This window comes from Homalodisca vitripennis, chromosome 6 (genome assembly GCF_021130785.1).
Source record: "Homalodisca vitripennis isolate AUS2020 chromosome 6, UT_GWSS_2.1, whole genome shotgun sequence".
Classification (NCBI taxonomy): Eukaryota; Metazoa; Arthropoda; class Insecta; order Hemiptera; family Cicadellidae; genus Homalodisca; species Homalodisca vitripennis.
The window spans coordinates 97,159,930-97,180,675 of record NC_060212.1 but is presented as its reverse complement, the minus strand read 5'-3'; the positions used below and the strand labels follow the sequence as shown (position 1 = coordinate 97,180,675).

Sequence of the window (20,746 nt, the reverse complement as noted above, 5' to 3'; positions counted from 1 at the left end):
ATAGAAACATAATTTTATATATATGCATGTTTGTTTTTTTTTAAAGTCTAAAGTTTACTAAATTATTTTATTAAAACGACTAATGCTACCAAGATAAATCTACCTAAATATTTAGAATAGATCCATATATCTTCAATATTAGACCATGAGTAAGTGCAATATGTTGGATAGTTTTCTCTAGATATATCAATTTTAAATATGGTCTGAAAAACGGGAAAAAAACCCCCGTTTTTATTCGCTGTAGGCTGTATGTGACAACTATTTGGCCGTTTTATATTTTTGCATTTTTTGTTAGCCTACTACACACTAGAAAAAAAAAATGGTTAAGCTATTTTTATTGTGTATTTAAAAAAAAGTATGTTTTCAGTGGTGAATCCCCTTAAGCGTCATCACACAAGTTACTATGAGTCATATGAAAAATATATATTGTTATATTTAGTTTGTTTACAAATCTGTTAATTTTGTGATTTTATCTTTGCCATCATGGTTGCCCATAAGACCAATATAAAAATGTTTGCTAATGCTCAGCCAAATCCAATGGAGTAACAAGCACCAATATCGAAACTTGATATTGTCTGTATAGGAATTATGATGTATGTAAAATTTCAAGTCCATACTCGAGATATTGTGCAGACAGAAAGAAAACGTTGCTAGCCCCTTAAGTGATGTTTTACTAACCACGTAGCAATTAGTCAAAGGAAACTTCAGTTATTTATGGTTGTTGCACTTCATAATTTTGTCCTCAATTTTTTAACACAAAAATAGTTGTAATTTAGTGTTTGTTAGATGATTATTCACTGAAAGGATTTCAAAGTAAGTTTTGACAAAATAGTTGACAACTGACCGGTGTCCAATAATATAAACTTAGACCTATATTGAATGAGTGATTAGAAATTATATTAATGCAGATATTTTTGTTTCAGATCAACAGAGTTGTACACTCTTACACAGCCAAGTTGAACCCCATCTAATCATAATGCCTTCAGTTTTGGATAGTTCAGTTCAGGATAGTTATTTTCATGAAGTCATAAGTGGCCCCAGTAATCTCACTAACAGAAGGGCTGCCTCTTAGGTGAGTTGCATTTTTCCTAGACCATTGTACCTATGATTTATTTTTACAGAAATATTTTATGAATAACTTTTAAGTCAATATACTGTACCTTTCCCAAGGAGAAATTGATGTTTCCAGAATATTTAATATAGTTTATAATGTAGGTACTTAAATGAAGGCAAACACATTGTTTTGTAAAATTATTAAATTTAAAAGTTGTGTGGGATTCATCTAAACAATGTGAATAACTAAAGTGATGTCGATCAAATTTGTATGAGATGATCAAAGTTGATTGTGCACATACACATCCTCTTTAACATGGAAGAGAAAGGAGTTGTTAGATGAAGATCCCGAATAGGCTGCAACCACTATTTGGAAACCCTTCATCACGTAACGCTGTCTCAGAAATGTTGAGTTTAAAAAATAAATGTTCAATTGATATAATGTGGTCCAAAATTGAGGTTGGCTTATATGAGTATTATTAAATCCAAAGATTTGTTTTCGATCCCATTTGACATAGAATTGCCTTTCTATATCTTTTGTATTAACTACTTATTTTATTGCATTTGTATTATTTCCAATGACGTTTTAAAACAAGAATGTTCAATAAACAAAGAAATTTTTAAATCGAGTCCAAATTTGTTATGTTGTAACCTTGGAATGGAAAAAATAAATGGTTTTGGACTCATTTGACACAAATATCAATGTTCATTAATTTATTGTACTGCCATTGTGTCAGTTTTCAAGTGTTTTTGAAAATATTACAAAAAATTCTACAAGAAAACATTTTTCAGTGCATTCAGCCTCTTCCCCCTCCCTTAGCACAAGTAGAATGATGTTGGTAACTTATAATACGGGGCTTTAACTGAAGTTATTACAAAAAATCTTTAGTAGGAATTATATTTTTCTTCAGGTCCAATGGTACTGGCGTACTATGTCAAGCCGTGGTTTAGTCATTTAAAAAATCATTGAAAAAAAAAAATGGCTGACACTTAACATTCACTGTGAAAAGTGCTCTCCCCCATATTAGTGCAGTGTATTTGTAGGTCAACCCAAACAAATTGCTTGACTAAATATCACACCAAAACTTAAACAAGCAATGTAAGTGCTTACACTAATACCAATATAAAAGATAAAGCAAAAAAAAAAAAAAACCCCCAAAAAAATTTTTTGAGGCAAATTTTTAAAAAATTTTTCCCCAAAAAAAAAACCCTTGGGGAAAAAAAAAAATTTTTAAAAAAAATTTTTTATTTTTTTAAAAAACCCCCAAAAAAAAAAAAATTTCCCCTTTTTTTAAAAAAAACCCCCCCAAATTTTGCCCCCCCCCCCGCCTACAACCCCCAAAAAGGGGGGGCCCCCCCCAAAAAAAGGGGGGGGGAAAAAAAACCGGCCCCTTTTCCTTCGGCCCAAAACCCAAAATTTTTTCCCAAAAACCCAAAAAAAAATTAATTTTAAAAAAACAAAACCCTTTAAATTTTTTTTAAAGGGGGGGGTTTTTTTAAAAAAAGGGGAAATTTCCTTTTTTTTTGGCCCTTTAAAAATTTTTTTATTTTTCCAAAAAACCCTTTTTTTTTTAATTTTTTTTTTTTAAAATTTTTTTTAAAAAAAAATTTTTTTAAGGGGGGGGGGGGGGAAAAAAAAAAAGGGGGGGGGGGGGGGGAAAAAGGGGGGGGCCCTTTTTTTTTTTCATTAAAAATGGGGGAAAGGAAAAAAATTTTTCCCCCCCCTTTTTTTTTGGGGGTTAAAAAAAAACTTCCCCCTTTTTAAAAAAATAAAATGGGGGAAAAAATTTTTTTTTTAAAAAAAAAAAAAAAAAATTTTTTTTTTCCCCCGGGGGAAAAAAAAAAAAAAAAAACCTTCCCAAAAATTTTTAAAAAAAAAAACAAAAAACCCCCTTTTAATTAAAAAAAATTTTTTTTTTTTTAAAAAAAAAACCAAAAAAAACCCCAAAAGGGGGGGGGAAAAAAAAAAAAAAAGGAAAAAAAAAATTTTAAATTAAAAACCCAAAAAAAAAATTTTGGGGGGGAAAAAAAAACCAAAAAAAAAACCCCAAAAAAAAACCCAAAAAACCCCCTTTTTTAAAAAAATTTTAAAAACCCCCCCCCAAAAAAAAAAACCCCCTTTTTAAAAAAAACCCCGGGGAAAAACCAAACAAAAAAAAACCCGAAAAAAAATTTAAAAATTCCTTTCCCCAAAAAAAAAAGGGTTTTTTTTTTAAAAAAAAAAGGGAAAAAAAAAAAAAAATTTCCCAAAAAAAAAAATTTTCCCCCCCCCCAAAAAAAAAAAAACCCCCCCCAAAACCAAAAAAATTAAAAGGGTTTAAAAAAAAAAAAACCTTTCCCCAAACCCGACAACCCCAAAAAAAAGGGTTAAAAAAAAAACCCCCAACCCCCCCAAAAAAAAAAGGGAAAAAACCCCGGGCCCCTTTTTTAAAAAACCCCCCCCAAAAAAAAATTTAAAACCCTTTTTTTTCCCTTTAAAAAATTAAAAAACAAAAATTTTGGGGGTTTTGGAAAAAAAAAAAAAAGGGGGGGGGGGGAAAAAAAAAAAAAAAAAAATTCCCAAAAGGGGGAAACCCCGGGGAAAATTCTTGGGAAAAAAAAAAATTTTTTTAAAAAAAAAAAGGGGGAAAAAATGGGGAAAGGAAAAAGGGGGGAATTGGGGCCCCAAAAAAAAAACCCCCCGGGGGCCCCCCAAAAAACCCCAAAAAAAAAACCGGAAAAAAAAGAAAAAAAACCCAAAAGGGGGGGGGTTTTTTTTTTTTTGGGGGGGGGAAAAAGGGGGGAAAAACCCTTTTTTTCCCCCCCCCCGGGGGGGGGGCCAAAAAAAATTTTAAATTTTGGGGGGGGTTTTTTAATTTGGTTTTTGGGGTTTTTTTTAAAAATTTTCCCCCCCCCTTTTTTTTAAAAAAAATTAAAAAAAAAATTTAAAAAAATTTTAAAACCCCTTGGGCCCCAACAAAAGGGAAAAACAATTTTAAAAGGGAAAAATTTTTAAAACCCCCTTAAAAAAGGGCCCTTTTTTCCCCAAAATTCAAAAAATTAAAAAAAAATTTTTTTTTAAAATTTTTAAATTTTTTTCCTTTTTAAAAATTTTTTTTTTTTAAAATGACAACCCCCCCCCCAAAAAAAATTTTTTAAAAATTTTTAAAAAACCCCCCCCTTTTTTTGGGGGGAAAAATTTTTTTTAAAAAAAAAAAAAAAATTTTTTAAAGTTTTTTGGCCAATTTTTTTTTTGGGGGGTTTTTTGTGGGGAAAAAAAAAGGGTTTTTAAAAAATTTTTTTTTTAAATTTTTTTTCCGGTTTTTTTTTTTTTTGGAAAATTTTTAAAAAAAAAAATTTTAAACCCAAAAAAGGGGCCCAAAATTTTCCCTTTTAAAAATTTTTTTTTTTGGGGGGGCCTAAATTTGGAAAAATTTTAAAAAAAAATTTTTTAAAAATTCCCAAAATTTGGGGGGAAAAAAAAAACCCTAAAAAAATTTTTTTTTTGGAAAAAATTTTTTTTTTTAAAAAAAAAAAAAAAAAATTTTTTTTTTCCCCCCCCAAAAATTCCCAAAAAAACCTTTTTTTTTAAAAAAAAAAAAAAATTTTAAAAAATTTTTGGGGGGGGAAACAAATTTTTTTAAAAAAAAAAAAAAAAACAAAAAAAAAACCCCTTAATTTTAAAAAACCAAATTTTTTGGGGTTTTTTTTAAAAACCCCCGGGGGGGAAAAAAAAAAATTTTTTATTTTAAAAAAAATTTTAAAAAAAAAATTTTGGAAAAAAAAATTAAAAAAAAAAAAAAAATTTTTTTAAAAAAAACCCCCCAATTTAAAAAAAAATTTTTTTTATTTCCAAAAATTTGCTTTTTTTAAAAGTTTTTTAAAAAATTTTAAAAAAAATTTTTAAAAAAAGAGGGAAAAAAAAAGTTTTAAAAATTTTTTTAAAAAAATTTTTTAAAGGGGGGGGGAAAAATTTTTTTTAATTCCCCTTTTTTTTTGGGGAAAATTTTTTGGTTTAAAAAAAATTTTTTTTTTTTAAAAAAAATTTTTTTTTTTCCCTTTTTTTTTGGGGGGGGGGGAAAAAAAAATTTAAAAAAAAAACCCCCCAAAAAAAATTTTTTGGGGGGGGGGGGCCCTTTTTTTTTTGGGGGGGGAAAAAAATTTTTTTTAAAAAAATTTTTTTTAAAAAACCCCGGGGGGTTTTTCCCCCCTTTTTAAAAATTTTTTTTCCTTTGGAAAAAAATTTTTTTTTTTTTTTAAAATTTTTTAAAAATTTTTTTTAAAAAAAAAAAGAAAATTTTTTTTAAAAAATTTTGGGGGGGGGTTTTTTTTTTGGGGGGTTTTTTTTTTTATTTCCCTTTTTTTTTTAAAATTTTATTTAAATTTTGGGGGGGGAAAAAAAGGGGGAAAAAAATTTTTTTTAAAAGGGGAAAAGGGGGGGGGGGGGAAAAAGGGAAAAGGGGGGGGGGGGGGTTTTTTTTTGGTTTTATCCAAATTTTTTGGGCCCAAAAAAATTTTTTAAGGGGTTTTAAAAAAAAGAAGGGGGTTTTTTTTTTTTTTTGGGGGGTTTTTTTTAAAAAAAAAAGGGGGGGGGGGGAAATTTTTGGGGGGGAAAAAAAAACCCTTTTTTTGGGGGGGGGAAAATTTTTTTTTAATTTTTAAAAAAAAAATTTTTTTTAATTTTTTTTAAAAAAAAAAAAATTAAAATTTTTTTTTTGGGAAATTTTTTTTTTTAAAAGGGAAAAAATTAAAATTAAATTTGGGGGGTTTTTTCTTTAAAAGGGGGGGGGGAATTTTTTTTATTTTAAAAAAAATTTTTTCAAAAAATTTTTTTTTAAAAAACAAAAAGGATTTTAAAAAAGGGGGGGAAAAAAAATGGTTTAAAATTTTTTCAAATTGGGGGGGGGGGCCCCCAAAAAAAAGGGGGAAAAAAAAAAAAAAAAGGGGGGGGGGGGGGTTTTTTAAAAAAAATTTAAGGGGGGGTTTTTTTCCCCCCCTTTTTTTTTTTTTTTCCCCTTTTTAACCCCCAAAATTTTTGGGGGGGGGGAAAAAAAAAAACGGGGGGGTTTTTTAAAGTCCCTTTTTTGGGGGGAAAAAAAAAAATTTTTTTTTAAAATTTTAAAAATTTTTTTTTGGGGGGGAAAAAAAGGGGGAATTAAAAAGGGGGCCCCCCAAAAAATTTTTAAAAAAATTTTGGGGTTTTTTTTTTTCCCGGGAAAAAATTTTAAATTAAAAGGGGGGAAACCCCAAAAAAAGATTAAAAAAGGGGGGGGGTTTTGGGGGGGGTTTTTTTTTGGGGGGGGGGAAAAAAAGGGGTTTTTTACGGGAAAATTTTTTTATTTTTTTTAAAAAAAAAAAAAAAATTTTCCCCCCTTGATATTTTTTTCCCAAATTTTTGCAGAAAAACTTTGACTGAACCTTCTTGCACAAAAAGAAACATTATTATTAATGTCAAATTGAAGTTCATTTATGAGCTAGAAACACACTGGTTTTTGGAGTTATTTCTGATATCTTGTAAAAATAGCTTGGCAATTAAACTGTTTCGCAAACCGCGAATTTTAACTAAAATCTGCAAAACCGCCATTTTTTAAAAAATGGCCGCCAGGAAAAAACATTGGCTTGTAAAATTTTTTCAAATAGTGTTTTTTGTGATTGTCTGACCCATCAGGGACCCATAATAAAATAAAAAGGCAAATTAAAAATGTTGAGCAACATGAACCTGGGTGATTTAGAAATGGATTGATGAATCTCAAGTGAAAATTCTCCATACTGGTATAAGTGACCATTTCGGACAACTTTGTTATCTGCCTCTGTCTGTTGAATAAAAAAAAACTACTAACCGTTCCTCTCATCGACATGTAAGTCCAGAGAACTTAACAAATCTCAAAACGATATTTGGCTGAGGAATCTTGGACTAATGTACTTCAACAAGATAGTGTGGAAGAGGCCTACAGACAATATTTGAAGACAATAACATACTTTTTAGATCTCACTTGTCCAATCAAGAAATTCAGAGTTGTGGCAAAACCAAAAGCTCGACCATGCTATGACGAAGAAGCTCTCCGCTTAAAGAAAGATTTTCTTAAAGCAAATGAGAGATATTGTCTTTCTGGCAGCCAAGAGGACAAACAAACTTCTACGCAGCTAAAGAAGGCTTACGACTTAAAACTAAGGACCTTAAGACAAGAGGCTAGTGCTGCTCATATTGACAACGCTGCTAACAAAAATAAGGCTGTTTGGGAGATCATAAACAGCGAGAGAAATCATCAGCACAAGGACACAATTTCTGGATTTGACTTCATAGTTAAAAACGGAGACAAAATTGACGACCCTATAGATATAGCCAACCATTTTAACAACTATTTCTCAACTATTGCTGATGAAACTCTCAAACAGAACCTGTGCATCAACCCAACAATACAATTTGTTCAGAACCCACCTGTTGGAATGCCACTGACCTCTATGAAACCCACATCAATTGAAGAAATAAGTAAAGTAATAGACTCACTAAAAACAAAATCCTCTTGGCTTAAATGAAATATCCTCAAAAATTCTAAAATTTTGTAAAAATGAAGTAGCGGTACCGATTTTTCATATCACACAACTGTCTCTTCTGCATGGTACTTTCCCCTCAAGTATGAAAATTTCCAAACTTATCCCTCTTCACAAAAAATCCAGTAAACACCACATAGAAAATTTTAGGCCAATATCTTTAATTCCAACTGAATCCAAAATTATTGAGAAAATTGTACTCTCTAGACTTTTCAAGCATCTTCAACTGAACAACCTTTTGACAGAGGAACAGCATGGTTTTATTAAGGGACGATCCACCATGACTGCAATAGTAGATCTGTTGGAGCACATTGTGGACAATATCGAGGCTGGAAATAATGTAGTGGGAGTGCAACTTGACTTGAGTAAGGCATTTGATTGTTTAAGCCATGACTTGATTATAAGAAAACTTTTTCATCTAGGAATCCAAGGAACAGCACTTTCATGGTTCTCAGCATACCTTGAAGGAAGACGCCAGGTTGTAGAAGTGACTCAGACCATAAAAAGAATTACTACAATTTCTAGATCTGAGGTCCTGTCAATGGACCGTGGTGTACCGCAAGGATCTGTGTTGGAGCCTGTACTTTTTATATTATTTACTAATGATTTTCCTAACGTTTTACATTCATACAGTAATTTAGTCATGTATTGCTGACGATTCTATGCTATTAACTGCCAATAGCTCAGTGGAAAATCTAGAAATAAATTCATACATTGCTGTTAACATTGCTATGGACTATTGTAGAAACAATGACCTGGTTTTCAATGAATCAAAGACGAAAACAAATTTCATTTGGGAACAAGAAGGATGACATTTCAGATCTACCAAATCTTCAATCTGTCAGCTCAACTAATTATCTTGGAATCATTGTTGATGACAAACTCTCATGGCTAAATCATATTAATAACTTATGCCTTAAACTTAGCTCAGCAATCTATGCCATAAAAAGGACGAAAGCTATAAGCACGACAAAAGCCACAATAACAGCCTATTCATGCTCTGTTTGAAAGCCATATGAGATATGGCTTAGCGGTTTGGGGTGGTTCAACTGAAAGAAATCTCCAACGAATCCTCATTCTTCAAAAAAAGGCTCTAAGAATCATGGCCGGCTTGGGATGTAGAGAGAGCTGTAGAGGGGTATTCAAAGAGTGGAGGTTATCAACAGTAGTCAGCCTTTATATTGTAGAATGTATTGTGATAGCTACAACTCATAATGTCCAACAGCACCAAGACATTCACTCTTACAATACTAGGCATGCCAATAACTTTACTTTGCCGATCCACAAGTTAACTCTCTCTGAAACAAAACCAACCTATGCTGGGGCAAAATTCTTCAATAATCTCCCTGATGAGCTGAAGAAAATGGAAGGAAGGAAGTTGAAGAAAAGCCTGCACTCCTGGTTCCAAGAGAGACCCTTTTACTCAGGAAAAGAATTCTTGAATTGGAGAGCCGACTCGCAGAGAATGTGAAGACCTAGGCAGCTAATGACAACAAACCTGGGAAAAATTTTTTAAGATAATATGTATTTGACGCCATTTTCCTTCTTGTTGAATGTGAAAATAAAGAATTGTCTTGTCTTGTCTTTAAAACATTACCAAAAATTTCCCTTTTTACAGACAAATTATGGTTCTAATAAATTTGGAACAATCTAGAGTTTATTTTTAGCTGTAATATGGGCTTTTTTATGTAGGCCTACATTGTAAGTAAAATTTTCCTTTTTTGAATTGCACTTAATTTTTTTAAACAGCATTTTTATTCAAACATTATTTTTAAAATATTGCTTAAAGTGTCATTACGTCATCTTAAATAAAACTCAAAGAAATTATTTTTACACCAACGTTTGTAATAATTTTAAACGTATAAAATATGTTTGTAGGTAATGAACAAGTGTCAGACCTACTTTAATACAGATCTTCTTCAAAATACTTCAACAATATAAATATTAAAAATTTTAATATGAGCCCTAAAAATTGCTTGCTATTACATTTTTGTAAATACCACATCCAGAAATTAAAGTTTATGGGATAGAAAATAAAACTCTGCATATTAAATAATAAACTCTTATGCTTCAATTGTTTCCATTGTCCATATAGTGGGTATAACTTTATATTGAAATATATGACAATTCTCTATGTACACAATGTCTTGACTGAGAAAATAAAAATCTTTTAACCCTTCTTATTCCACAAATGGTTACAGCACAATAACCTCATGCTCAGATTGTTTTCATTTCATTTTATCCAGCATAAATGTATACATATTAGTTTTTCTTATGTTAGTAGTTGCCTTTTCTGAAAGTGTAGTACAGTTTATAGCATTTTGTTCATATTTTAATTTGTTTACAGTGATTACTACATGTAGCCTATTGTCACTGTAAGAAAATATACTGTGATCGTATCTCTGGATTCGTTTACACAAAATTTCTTTCTGGATTTTTTTCAGTGAGCTCCTCAATAATCATCAAACAGAGTTTGAAGTCAGACCAGATTTGGATGAAGATGAGTCATTGAACAAATTTAACTCAGCGGAGTCCTGTTTTAATTTTAATGATTTGGAAACATGAAATAAATTTGAATGTGTTGGATGAGGAAGAAGGGGATGGAGGTGGCGGTCCGTTCGACAAGTATCGTAAAAAAATGACAAAGCTCAGAGACGATGGAAAAATAATGAAATCTGTAAGTAACAGAAACACTATTGTTTTCTGTATGCATCTACTTTTCATTACCAAAGGGTCATTATTGATGTTTGACATGTATCACTCCACAGCAACCTCCAATCACAGATTTGGACACAAGTATAATTAACAGTAACGCTGCAAATAAAATAAGATAGTGTAAAAAATTGTTTTAAATCTTGAAAACTAATATGATCTTTTACGTGGGTGGCCCATAAATTTTTTATTTATTTAACGGAAAACCATTGCATGCAACTACATTACAATAAGCATTCAATATTTGAAGAAAATTCTTTTTTCTTAATTGATAGGTTCTATGGTGTTTTTGTAGTACATTCTACTAACAAATTTTTCGAACTTTTATTAAATAAAAACATGGAGGCTTGAAACTGTCTTGTTCTTTAGATCTTAAAACTTCCTGTTAGACTAAAACATAAAATGGGATAGATGATTATTGACATGTTCTTAGTTTTTTTAAATAAAAAATTAGCTAAAAACAAACATACTTTTTTCTTTATTTGTACATATATGTCATATACTAAATTTATTGTAAGGTTATTCTTCCTTTTGTAGCTATTCCGAACGTTTTTACACAAAACGTGATATATATCTTTTATAGAACTTAAGATAAATATTTATTTTTAAACCGCAGAAAAATCACCATTTATGCCCCAGTGTCTTTAGACAATTTTGGCTCATAAATTAACAACATTTTTTTCCAGCATGAATATATTAATGTGGTCTTCAAAGGGTTAATGTTGTTTTCAGATTTCAAAACAGGGATTTGGTTGCACTGTGCCAGAAAACTGTCTCGTCTATGTCCGGTATAAAGCATACGTGGAGTATCAGGAGATTCCGTTCGACAGTACGTTCATGCAGTCTAATGGTTCAGGGAATCTATCCGTTCCCTTAAACCTTGGAAAAGGGGAAGTGCTCCCAGGCCTACACGAGGCCATCCTCACCATGAAGAAAGGGGAGAAGGCAGAGTTTCTGGTCCACCCAGATCTGTGTTACGGAAAAAATGGGATGTCCTCCTAGAATCCCTGAAGGTAACAACTGATTTAAACTATCTAAAAATTACAAAAACTGAAAATTAGTTTCAAATTCCACCAATAATAATTTATCATGTATGAGAGCTATCCAGAAAGATTGCGTTTTGATATAAATAAAAAACAATATATTTGAAAGTGAAACTAAAATACTATTTTTCGACATAGACCATACAAATTTAGGCACTTATCATAGCGGTAAACGAGTTTTGAAATTCAAGCGTTATAAAATTCTGCCGCCTGAGACTTTAACCAGGTAGTCACAACCTCCCGCAGTGCCATGTCGATATCAAAGCTTTGCGTCAGAAGCCAGGTCTTCATTGTTGGAAAAAATGGTAGTATAATTTGCCATGTGTGGTCAGGTGTTGTCATAAAAAAAAAATGTAGGTAACCTAACTTCTGCGTAACAAGTTCGTGTACGGTAACAAACTCCTTGAAATTTGAAATTGAAAGCTAAACGAGAGTTCTGTTATTGTAATCTTGGTCTTCATAAATATTCTCATCGACTTTAGAAAAAATTTCAATGGTCACATTGCTTTGCCATCCATCCTTTGTTTGTCATCATGAAACTAATTAATAGTTTGTTCGGCCATTTAAACCACCACTGACACACTCCAACTTCAGTAATCACAGCGTTCCCGTAAACTTCACAGAGTTGGCGTTAAATCTCAATTGGTTTATTGTGTTTAGTTAACAAAAACCATATTACTGACCACATTTCACAACCTGCAGGATTTTTAGTTGCGTCACACATTTTAAACGTATTGTAAAACAACAAAGAGTGACAGTAACCTCTCACTAGCACAGCTGGATAGCCACTGAATGAAGAAATGCCCTGACATCAAAATGACCGGATAGTCCTGCCCCTAGTGGCTACAGAGCAAAACGTAATCTACTTTATAGATAGCCCTTGTACAGATTCCCTTGTACATATAAATCTGAGATCGTGATAAGATCAGTCAACTTCTGTTAGGTTGTAAGGCAATTTAAGAGAAAATATATTCTTGTCAAAATAAGCAAATTAGTGTAGTTTATAATCTTTAATACTTGTTTAGTCCAATATCTCAACTACAACAAATTGACTTTTAATAGAATGTCACACTATACAAATTAATATTTAAAATTACAGTTATTTATTGCCATAGCATTGGCAATTTAAATTGTTGTTAACAGGTGGTAAATGCATTATACTCCGTGCCAGTAGAAACTGTTTATTGTTAATAATGAACTTGAAACAAAAAAAAACAGAGTGTTAAGATTGAGAGGGATACAACAATCCTAGGCTAATGTTTGATTATACATTTTGTCCTTGCTTGGGCTAGATTAAAAATCTACAGTCAATAAACTTATAAATAGTAATATACTTACTTACTTACTTCTGTGGTCACTCAAAACCGAGTTGGGCTTTAGCATCATCAAAAATGCGCCTCCTACATACTCTTCTCTTGGCTTGTTCCAAGATCTTTTCCCGTCTACCTCAGGTCCACTCTTGTCTGGACTCTCCATCTCATTCTAGGCCTTCCTCTTGGTCTCCTTACACCTTGTCTTCCTTCCCACACTCTTCAAATTACATTTTCCTCCTCCCTTCCATTGACATGGCCTAGCGATCCTAATCTTCTGCTTTGTGTAAGAGCAACCACATGTGATTCTTGGCAAAGGTTTCTTAGTTCCAAATTTTCGCTAATCTTTCATGCTCCTTCCCCTCGGATAGGGTCACAAATTTCTCACTTTTGTGTTGGCAAAAATTTAAGTTCTCTGAGATTTCCTTGTAAGAACCCACAATTCTGATCCATACAACTGTGCTAGATCATTACTTATTACAATCTTATCTTGGTTCTAGTGGTTAACAGGTTACTTTTAAAATACTTTAAATGGTTTCAGTAGATAGTATTACATCTCACAAAAAAATTGGAGGAGCGGGAAAAAATTTTGTTTAGGCTACAAAATTCAAATTTCAAAATACATAAATTTTTCTTTAAAAAAAGAAGTAAATTTTTCAGTACCGATTTTATATAGGTGTGCAGATTGTATTAGTCAACAAATTCATTGTAAAAAAAGTAAATGTTCTGTTTTGGGTAAAACCAGTGAAATAAAGTATTTAGGTGTATATGTTGATAGTGAAATGAATTGGAAGATACGGTAATTCTAAGCAATATATGGGTCAACCTCGATTTTTCTCATATTACAATATAACGTTCCAATAGTCAATTAGAAAAGGAAATGACTAGAATTTCTTGCCGGAAAACAGTTATAGGGAGCAGGCAACTCATATTACAATATAATGTTCCAATAGTCAATTAGACAAGGAAATGACTAGAATTTCTTGCCGGAAAACAGTTATAGGGAGCAGGCAACTCATATTACAATATAATGTTCCAATAGTCAATTAGACAAGGAAATGACTAGAATTTCTTGCCGGAAAACAGTTATAGGGAGCAGGCAACTCATATTACAATATAATGTTCCAATAGTCAATTAGACAAGGAAATGACTAGAATTTCTTGCTGGAAAGCAGTTATAGGGAGCAGGCAACTCATATTACAATATAATGTTCCAATAGTCAATTAGACAAGGAAATGACTAGAATTTCTTGCTGGAAAGCAGTTATAGGGAGCAGGCAACTCATATTACAATATAATGTTCCAATAGTCAATTAGACAAGGAAATGACTAGAATTTCTTGCTGGAAAGCAGTTATAGGGAGCAGGCAACTCATATTACAATATAATGTTCCAATAGTCAATTAGACAAGGAAATGACTAGAATTTCTTGCTGGAAAGCAGTTATAGGGAGCAGGCAACTCATATTACAATATAATGTTCCAATAGTCAATTAGACAAGGAAATGACTAGAATTTCTTGCCGGAAACAGTTATAGGGAGCAGGCAACTCATATTACAATATAATGTTCCAATAGTCAATTAGACAAGGAAATGACTAGAATTTCTTGCCGGAAAACAGTTATAGGGAGCAGGCAACTCATATTACAATATAATGTTCCAATAGTCAATTAGACAAGGAAATGACTAGAATTTCTTGCCGGAAAACAGTTATAGGGAGCAGGCAACTCATATTACAATATAATGTTCCAATAGTCAATTAGAAAAGGAAATGACTAGAATTTCTTGCCGGAAAACAGTTATAGGGAGCAGGCAACTCATATTACAATATAATGTTCCAATAGTCAATTAGAAAAGGAAATGACTAGAATTTCTTGCCGGAAAAACAGTTATAGGGAGCAGGCAACTCATATTACAATATAACGTTCCAATAGTCAATTAGACAAGGAAATGACTAGAATTTCTTGCTGGAAAGCAGTTATAGGGAGCAGGCAACTCATATTACAATATAATGTTCCAATAGTCAATTAGACAAGGAAATGACTAGAATTTCCTGCTGGAAAGCAGTTATAGGGAGCAGGCAACTCATATTACAATATAATGTTCCAATAGTCAATTAGACAAGGAAATGACTAGAATTTCTTGCCGGAAAACAGTTATAGGGAGCAGGCAACTCATATTACAATATAATGTTCCAATAGTCAATTAGAAAAGGAAATGACTAGAATTTCTTGCCGGAAAACAGTTATAGGGAGCAGGCAACTCATATTACAATATAATGTTCCAATAGTCAATTAGAAAAGGAAATGACTAGAATTTCTTGCCGGAAAACAGTTATAGGGAGCAGGCAACTCATATTACAATATAACGTTCCAATAGTCAATTAGACAAGGAAATGACTAGAATTTCTTGCTGGAAAGCAGTTATAGGGAGCAGGCAACTCATATTACAATATAATGTTCCAATAGTCAATTAGACAAGGAAATGACTAGAATTTCTTGCTGGAAAGCAGTTATAGGGAGCAGGCAACTCATATTACAATATAATGTTCCAATAGTCAATTAGACAAGGAAATGACTAGAATTTCTTGCTGGAAAGCAGTTATAGGGAGCAGGCAACTCATATTACAATATAATGTTCCAATAGTCAATTAGACAAGGAAATGACTAGAATTTCTTGCCGGAAAGCAGTTATAGGGAGCAGGCAACTCATATTACAATATAATGTTCCAATAGTCAATTAGACAAGGAAATGACTAGAATTTCTTGCCGGAAAGCAGTTATAGGGAGCAGGCAACTCATATTACAATATAATGTTCCAATAGTCAATTAGACAAGGAAATGACTAGAATTTCTTGCTGGAAAGCAGTTATAGGGAGCAGGCAACTCATATTACAATATAATGTTCCAATAGTCAATTAGACAAGGAAATGACTAGAATTTCTTGCCGGAAAGCAGTTATAGGGAGCAGGCAACTCATATTACAATATAATGTTCCAATAGTCAATTAGACAAGGAAATGACTAGAATTTCTTGCCGGAAAGCAGTTATAGGGAGCAGGCAACTCATATTACAATATAATGTTCCAATAGTCAATTAGACAAGGAAATGACTAGAATTTCTTGCTGGAAAGCAGTTATAGGGAGCAGGCAACTCATATTACAATATAATGTTCCAATAGTCAATTAGACAAGGAAATGACTAGAATTTCTTGCCGGAAAGCAGTTATAGGGAGCAGGCAACTCATATTACAATATAATGTTCCAATAGTCAATTAGACAAGGAAATGACTAGAATTTCTTGCTGGAAAGCAGTTATAGGGAGCAGGCAACCGCGAGAATTACCTATTAGTGATCAGGGGCACTGACGTGATCTGGGCTTCAAATTTGGAACTACTCGAGTTAATTTTTTGTCTAAAAGAGCAAGCAGCGCGAAGCGCTGCGCAGCGGGCAAGCATCGTGCGTGATCTTCGTATATACTGAATTGATTCAGGCCAAAGGAATGACACAGATTCCTTTACCAGATTTTTACGGAGATTTTGTATTGGGCGGATTATATTGGTTTACTTTGCTTTCCAGCATGTAATTATGTGTTTAAAATTGTTTTACATACATTACCTACATTATATTGTAATATGTAATAACAATTTATCAGAAATTTTTAATAAAAAAAGGATCACGCACGATGCCTGCCCGCTGCGCAGCGCTTCGCGCTGCTTGCTCTTTTAGAAAAAAAAATTAACTCGAGTAGTTCCAAATTTGAAGCCCAGATCACGTCAGTGCCCCTGCCCTGATCACTAATAGGTAACTCTAAGCAATATATGACCGTCTGGCGGTTGCCTGCTCCCTATAACTGCTTTCCGGCAAGAAATTCTAGTCATTTCCTTTTCTAATTGACTATTGGAACATTATATTGTAATATGAGAAAAATCGAGGTTGACCCATATATTGCTTAGAATTACCGAAGATACATATAAGTAAATTAAATAGTAAAATAAATAAAATCCTAAGGTTTTTCTATTTTTTAAAAAGTATGTGTAGTGAGAGAGTTTTGCGTACAGTTTATTTTTCAATGGTGCAGAGCAGAATAGAGTATGGAATAGTATTTTGGGGCAATACATATATTTCTTACTTGAACTCAATATATCTACGGCAGAAGCATTTGGTAAGAATAATCTCGAATAAAACTAAATATGAACCTTCTCGTCCATTGTTCTTAGACCTAAAAATTTTTCCTCTGAGATATTTATATGTATTCAAAGTATTAAAACTTTTTTACTGTAGAAGTGGAAATATTCCAGCCAATGTAAATACCTATAAATTGAGATTAAGAAATGCAAATAAATTTACAATACCTAAGCCAACAATATCTTTTTACATTAGAACATATAATTTTTATCGCACCAAAGATTTTTAACCAAATACCTGATTATATTATATATTCATACAACAAAAATATTTTTTTGAATAGACTAAAATCATGGCTCTTTCATTTGGAAGATATTGAGTTTTTGTTTAATATTATACAATAGCTTACTTATTCAGATGATCAGTGTTTATCAGTAATGTATGGTTAATATTTGTATGTAAATATTTATTTATTGTTGATATAGTTGTGAAGTCAATATTTTTGTTTTTATTATGTATCTGTAGTCTATGTTCTGCTTCCTTGTGGATGGTGGTACAGGAAGTCAGGTGTTGTTATTTTCTCTTGTTGCAAGTTGCATTTGTTTATTTTGTTAACTGTGGATAAATTTTTTGCTAAGGCACAACATGTTTGTTTTTTTGAGACCATCTTTGTCAATTTTCTTAAAAATAATTTTTTCTGAGTGCTATTGTTTTTTTGTAAGTACTGTAAAGGAACCTCTGAACAGGCTTGCCTTAGAGGCCCTAGATTTTCTTAAATTTCCTTCTTGTGTCAATATTTACCTACTGTAATATGTACATACTGTATATTGTAATAGTTAAGGCTGTTTTCAATGCAAAACTACTAAGTTAAGTAATAAAATAATGGTCAGCCTGACAAGAGAATTATTAAATGTTGAGATAAAAGTGTACATTTTGTTAACTGTTGAAATTTAAGAAAATAAAATTCTTTATTCTAAAAAAAAAAAAAAAAAAAAAAAAAAAAAAAAAAAGTCAACTGAGTTTAGATGTACTTCACCTTTTGAGTATTTGATAGTGAGATATCCCTTTCCAATTGAATTTACTAATAATGACTTTCTTATGTTGATATAAATATTGAATTATGCTCCATTTCACCCTTTGCAAAGTGCATTGTCTGAAATCTGATATCTGTCTGAAGAGATTTATGAAAATTCTGCGACAAAGACATTTAAATTGAACTCCTTGATTTAATTCGGGACCAGACTTTTTTATGGATCTCGTCAGACAGATGTGGACTTCAGCTTCAAGGAGTCAATTTGTTACAGTATCAGATTTCAGACACTGCACTATGCGGCAGGTATAATGGAGCTTAACTCAATATTTGCATTGAATCAACCCTTCCCCACCATAGTTATGTTTCTTATGTTAGTTTCTAAATAATGTATGATCAAAATAATTCTTTTTTATCCAGAGGCAACAATACTCTTCCTCGTTGAAATAGAGAGGTTTGTAGATTGTGGAGACATTTATTCAAACTTTGATGATCTCAGCTCGGAAGAACGTCTTCAGTTTTCCAATATTTACCCAAGTGCCAAAGGATATTATGAATTGGGAAATGATTGTTTCAAGAAAGAAAGCTACAATAGTGCAGTCGTCAAGTAAGTACATTCTCATACCTGGCATCATCTTTATTATTTTATTTCTTGCACAACGTTAAAATGTACAGTTATTTTGGTTTAAAATTGGAAGAATATGTCAGTATATTTTTTGTGTGTGTTTAAGAAAACTAAAAAATATATCTCGGGCTCGTAGAGAAACAGGAACATGTAATTGATTCAAGAGAATATAGAAAATAAGTAAACAAACAACTTTTTTTAAACACAATTGTTTGGTTTAATAACATCCTGAGAAGAAATACAATAGTAAATTTATCAAGTGTTCTTTAAGCCTTCTTTATTAAAAATTCTTCTTGTGCTAGTACACTCTGGTCCATTTCTTAAATTAAGGCTATTATGTTTAGTGAAAAATACTTTAAGAATATATTTATATCACTTGTTTCAAAAACTTTTCAATTGGGTATGTTATCCAAAATTAAGGTTGCTCTTTAGAGTTCTAGAATATCTTAATTTGAGATATGGATTTCGTTTAAAATCAGTCTGAAAAAAACATTGTGATTCATCCAGTTTTAATTTACAATTAGCGACTGCATTTATTTTAGTAAGCTATTGGCAAAACCATTATTCATTGGCTTTATGACCAGAATTTCTTTTTTATTGAAATGCTTATTCAAGTAGCCAATCTAGATTCATATAAAATATAAATTTGGTGTGGTAAACGTTGTAATTTGTAACCAATTGTAAAAATTTTGACTAAATGAACAATTATTGTTACCTCAACCAAAGCTATCATCAGGAAGCGATACATTTATTGATAACTACTTTTTTCCATTCTTTATTTGTGATTTCATAGAGGAATAAATGGTGCCAACTATGTTATTAAAACAGCAGGCTTATTAAATAGAAATTAAGTTACACTAATGATAATCGGATCAGTCAAAGATAAGGACAATGTTAATCTCCACAATTTTTCATAGGTTGTAGGTTTGCAATTATAATTATAGCTCGCTCTTGTAGAGTGAGTATTCTTTCCATATCGTACATTAATGTATGACCCTATCTGAGTAATCTCCCTCGTATATGAGTAACATGTTCATTAAAATGGTTTTAAGAAAAATAAGAGATTTATTAATAATGATAAATTTTGTGATGCCTCTTCATCGGCACAAGAAAATTGCTCAACATTGTCCCAGAGCAAAATGGTCATATATTAAGATTTTGTTCCTATTTATCAATAAATTAGTAAAATAATACATCATATTAAATGGGACAATCGAAAATGCCTGCTTTTATTGGCGTTCAAAGCTGATATCTTATTAAGACAGTAGTTTTCCAGTATATGATGTTCTGGATTTATTTACATGTACGACATGTAAATAAGTTACCACAGTTAACACATGTGTGGTCGATCCACATCTTGATTACGTGGAGGAGTTGACTGTACTTTAAAACAGCACATGTTATGAGACCTAATACCAAACTATTTTCAGGTATAGACGAGTTATCAACATGTTGCACAATGCCAGGTTGGCAAATGAAGAAGAGGAAAACAAACGAAATCACTTCCTTATTAAAAACTACACCAACGCTTGCGTCTGCTACAACCAACTGAAAAATTATAAGAAAGTATGCATCATGGCAGCTGATGCAGTAAAAGTCAGTCATCGTGAAGCTTTCAAAAACTCTAAATTACTTTACTTGTAAGTATTAGTGTGTAATGGAAAATATTTAGGACATTTTACAGTGTAAATATATAGTTAACTATACATAGTATACAGTGTATACTATTTATATAGTTGACACCATGTATTCATAATATATTCATATATGGACGTATTCATATATACATCCATGTAAAATAATCTACACAATTTTGCAATAAAATTTAGTTAGGATATTGTCACTATACAAAACAAAATTTTTTACTGTAGATTTGACAATATCCTGACTAAAATTTAATTTTATTGCAAAATTGTGCAGATTATCTTTGTGCACTCATTTTGACTATTAATTTTGTATGAGGAGCAAGTATTGAGAAGCTTTTTTTAAAATTAACATCTACCTTGACAACACCTTCAACATAAATTTATTGTATCAAAATTAGTCTAGATTTTTCCATTTGTGCACACATTCCCAATGTCTGTTCCTTGTCAGTGGATCGTGGAAAGTGTAAGGATTGTTTTCATGTATAAAAACTGTGAAGTTGGCATTGCAACTTACTTTTTTTTTATAAAACTAGCACTAGTAGTTCTCCTTTATCTTCTGTCCTATGAACAGATTTTTCAATACGTAAGAGTGTAGTTGATAGGGCAACAAAAAAATGTTACTAAAAATATAAAAAAATAAACCTTCTGCAGTAACTGGAGTAACTTACAAGG

The 20,746-nt window shown here is 31.7% G+C and overlaps 1 protein-coding gene across 1 annotated transcript; it reads left to right on the top strand.

Moving 5' to 3' along the window:
- Positions 1 to 904: 904 nt before the first annotated feature.
- On the top strand, positions 905 to 20,093 carry LOC124365483 (inactive peptidyl-prolyl cis-trans isomerase shutdown). Its single transcript, XM_046821466.1, is given in 6 exon segments — positions 905 to 1,072; positions 10,029 to 10,261; positions 11,029 to 11,277; positions 11,279 to 11,309; positions 18,224 to 18,410; positions 19,859 to 20,093. Coding segments are annotated over 5 exon segments (810 nt in total). The 5' UTR covers positions 905 to 1,072; positions 10,029 to 10,132; the 3' UTR covers positions 20,073 to 20,093.
- Positions 20,094 to 20,746: the final 653 nt, after the last annotated feature.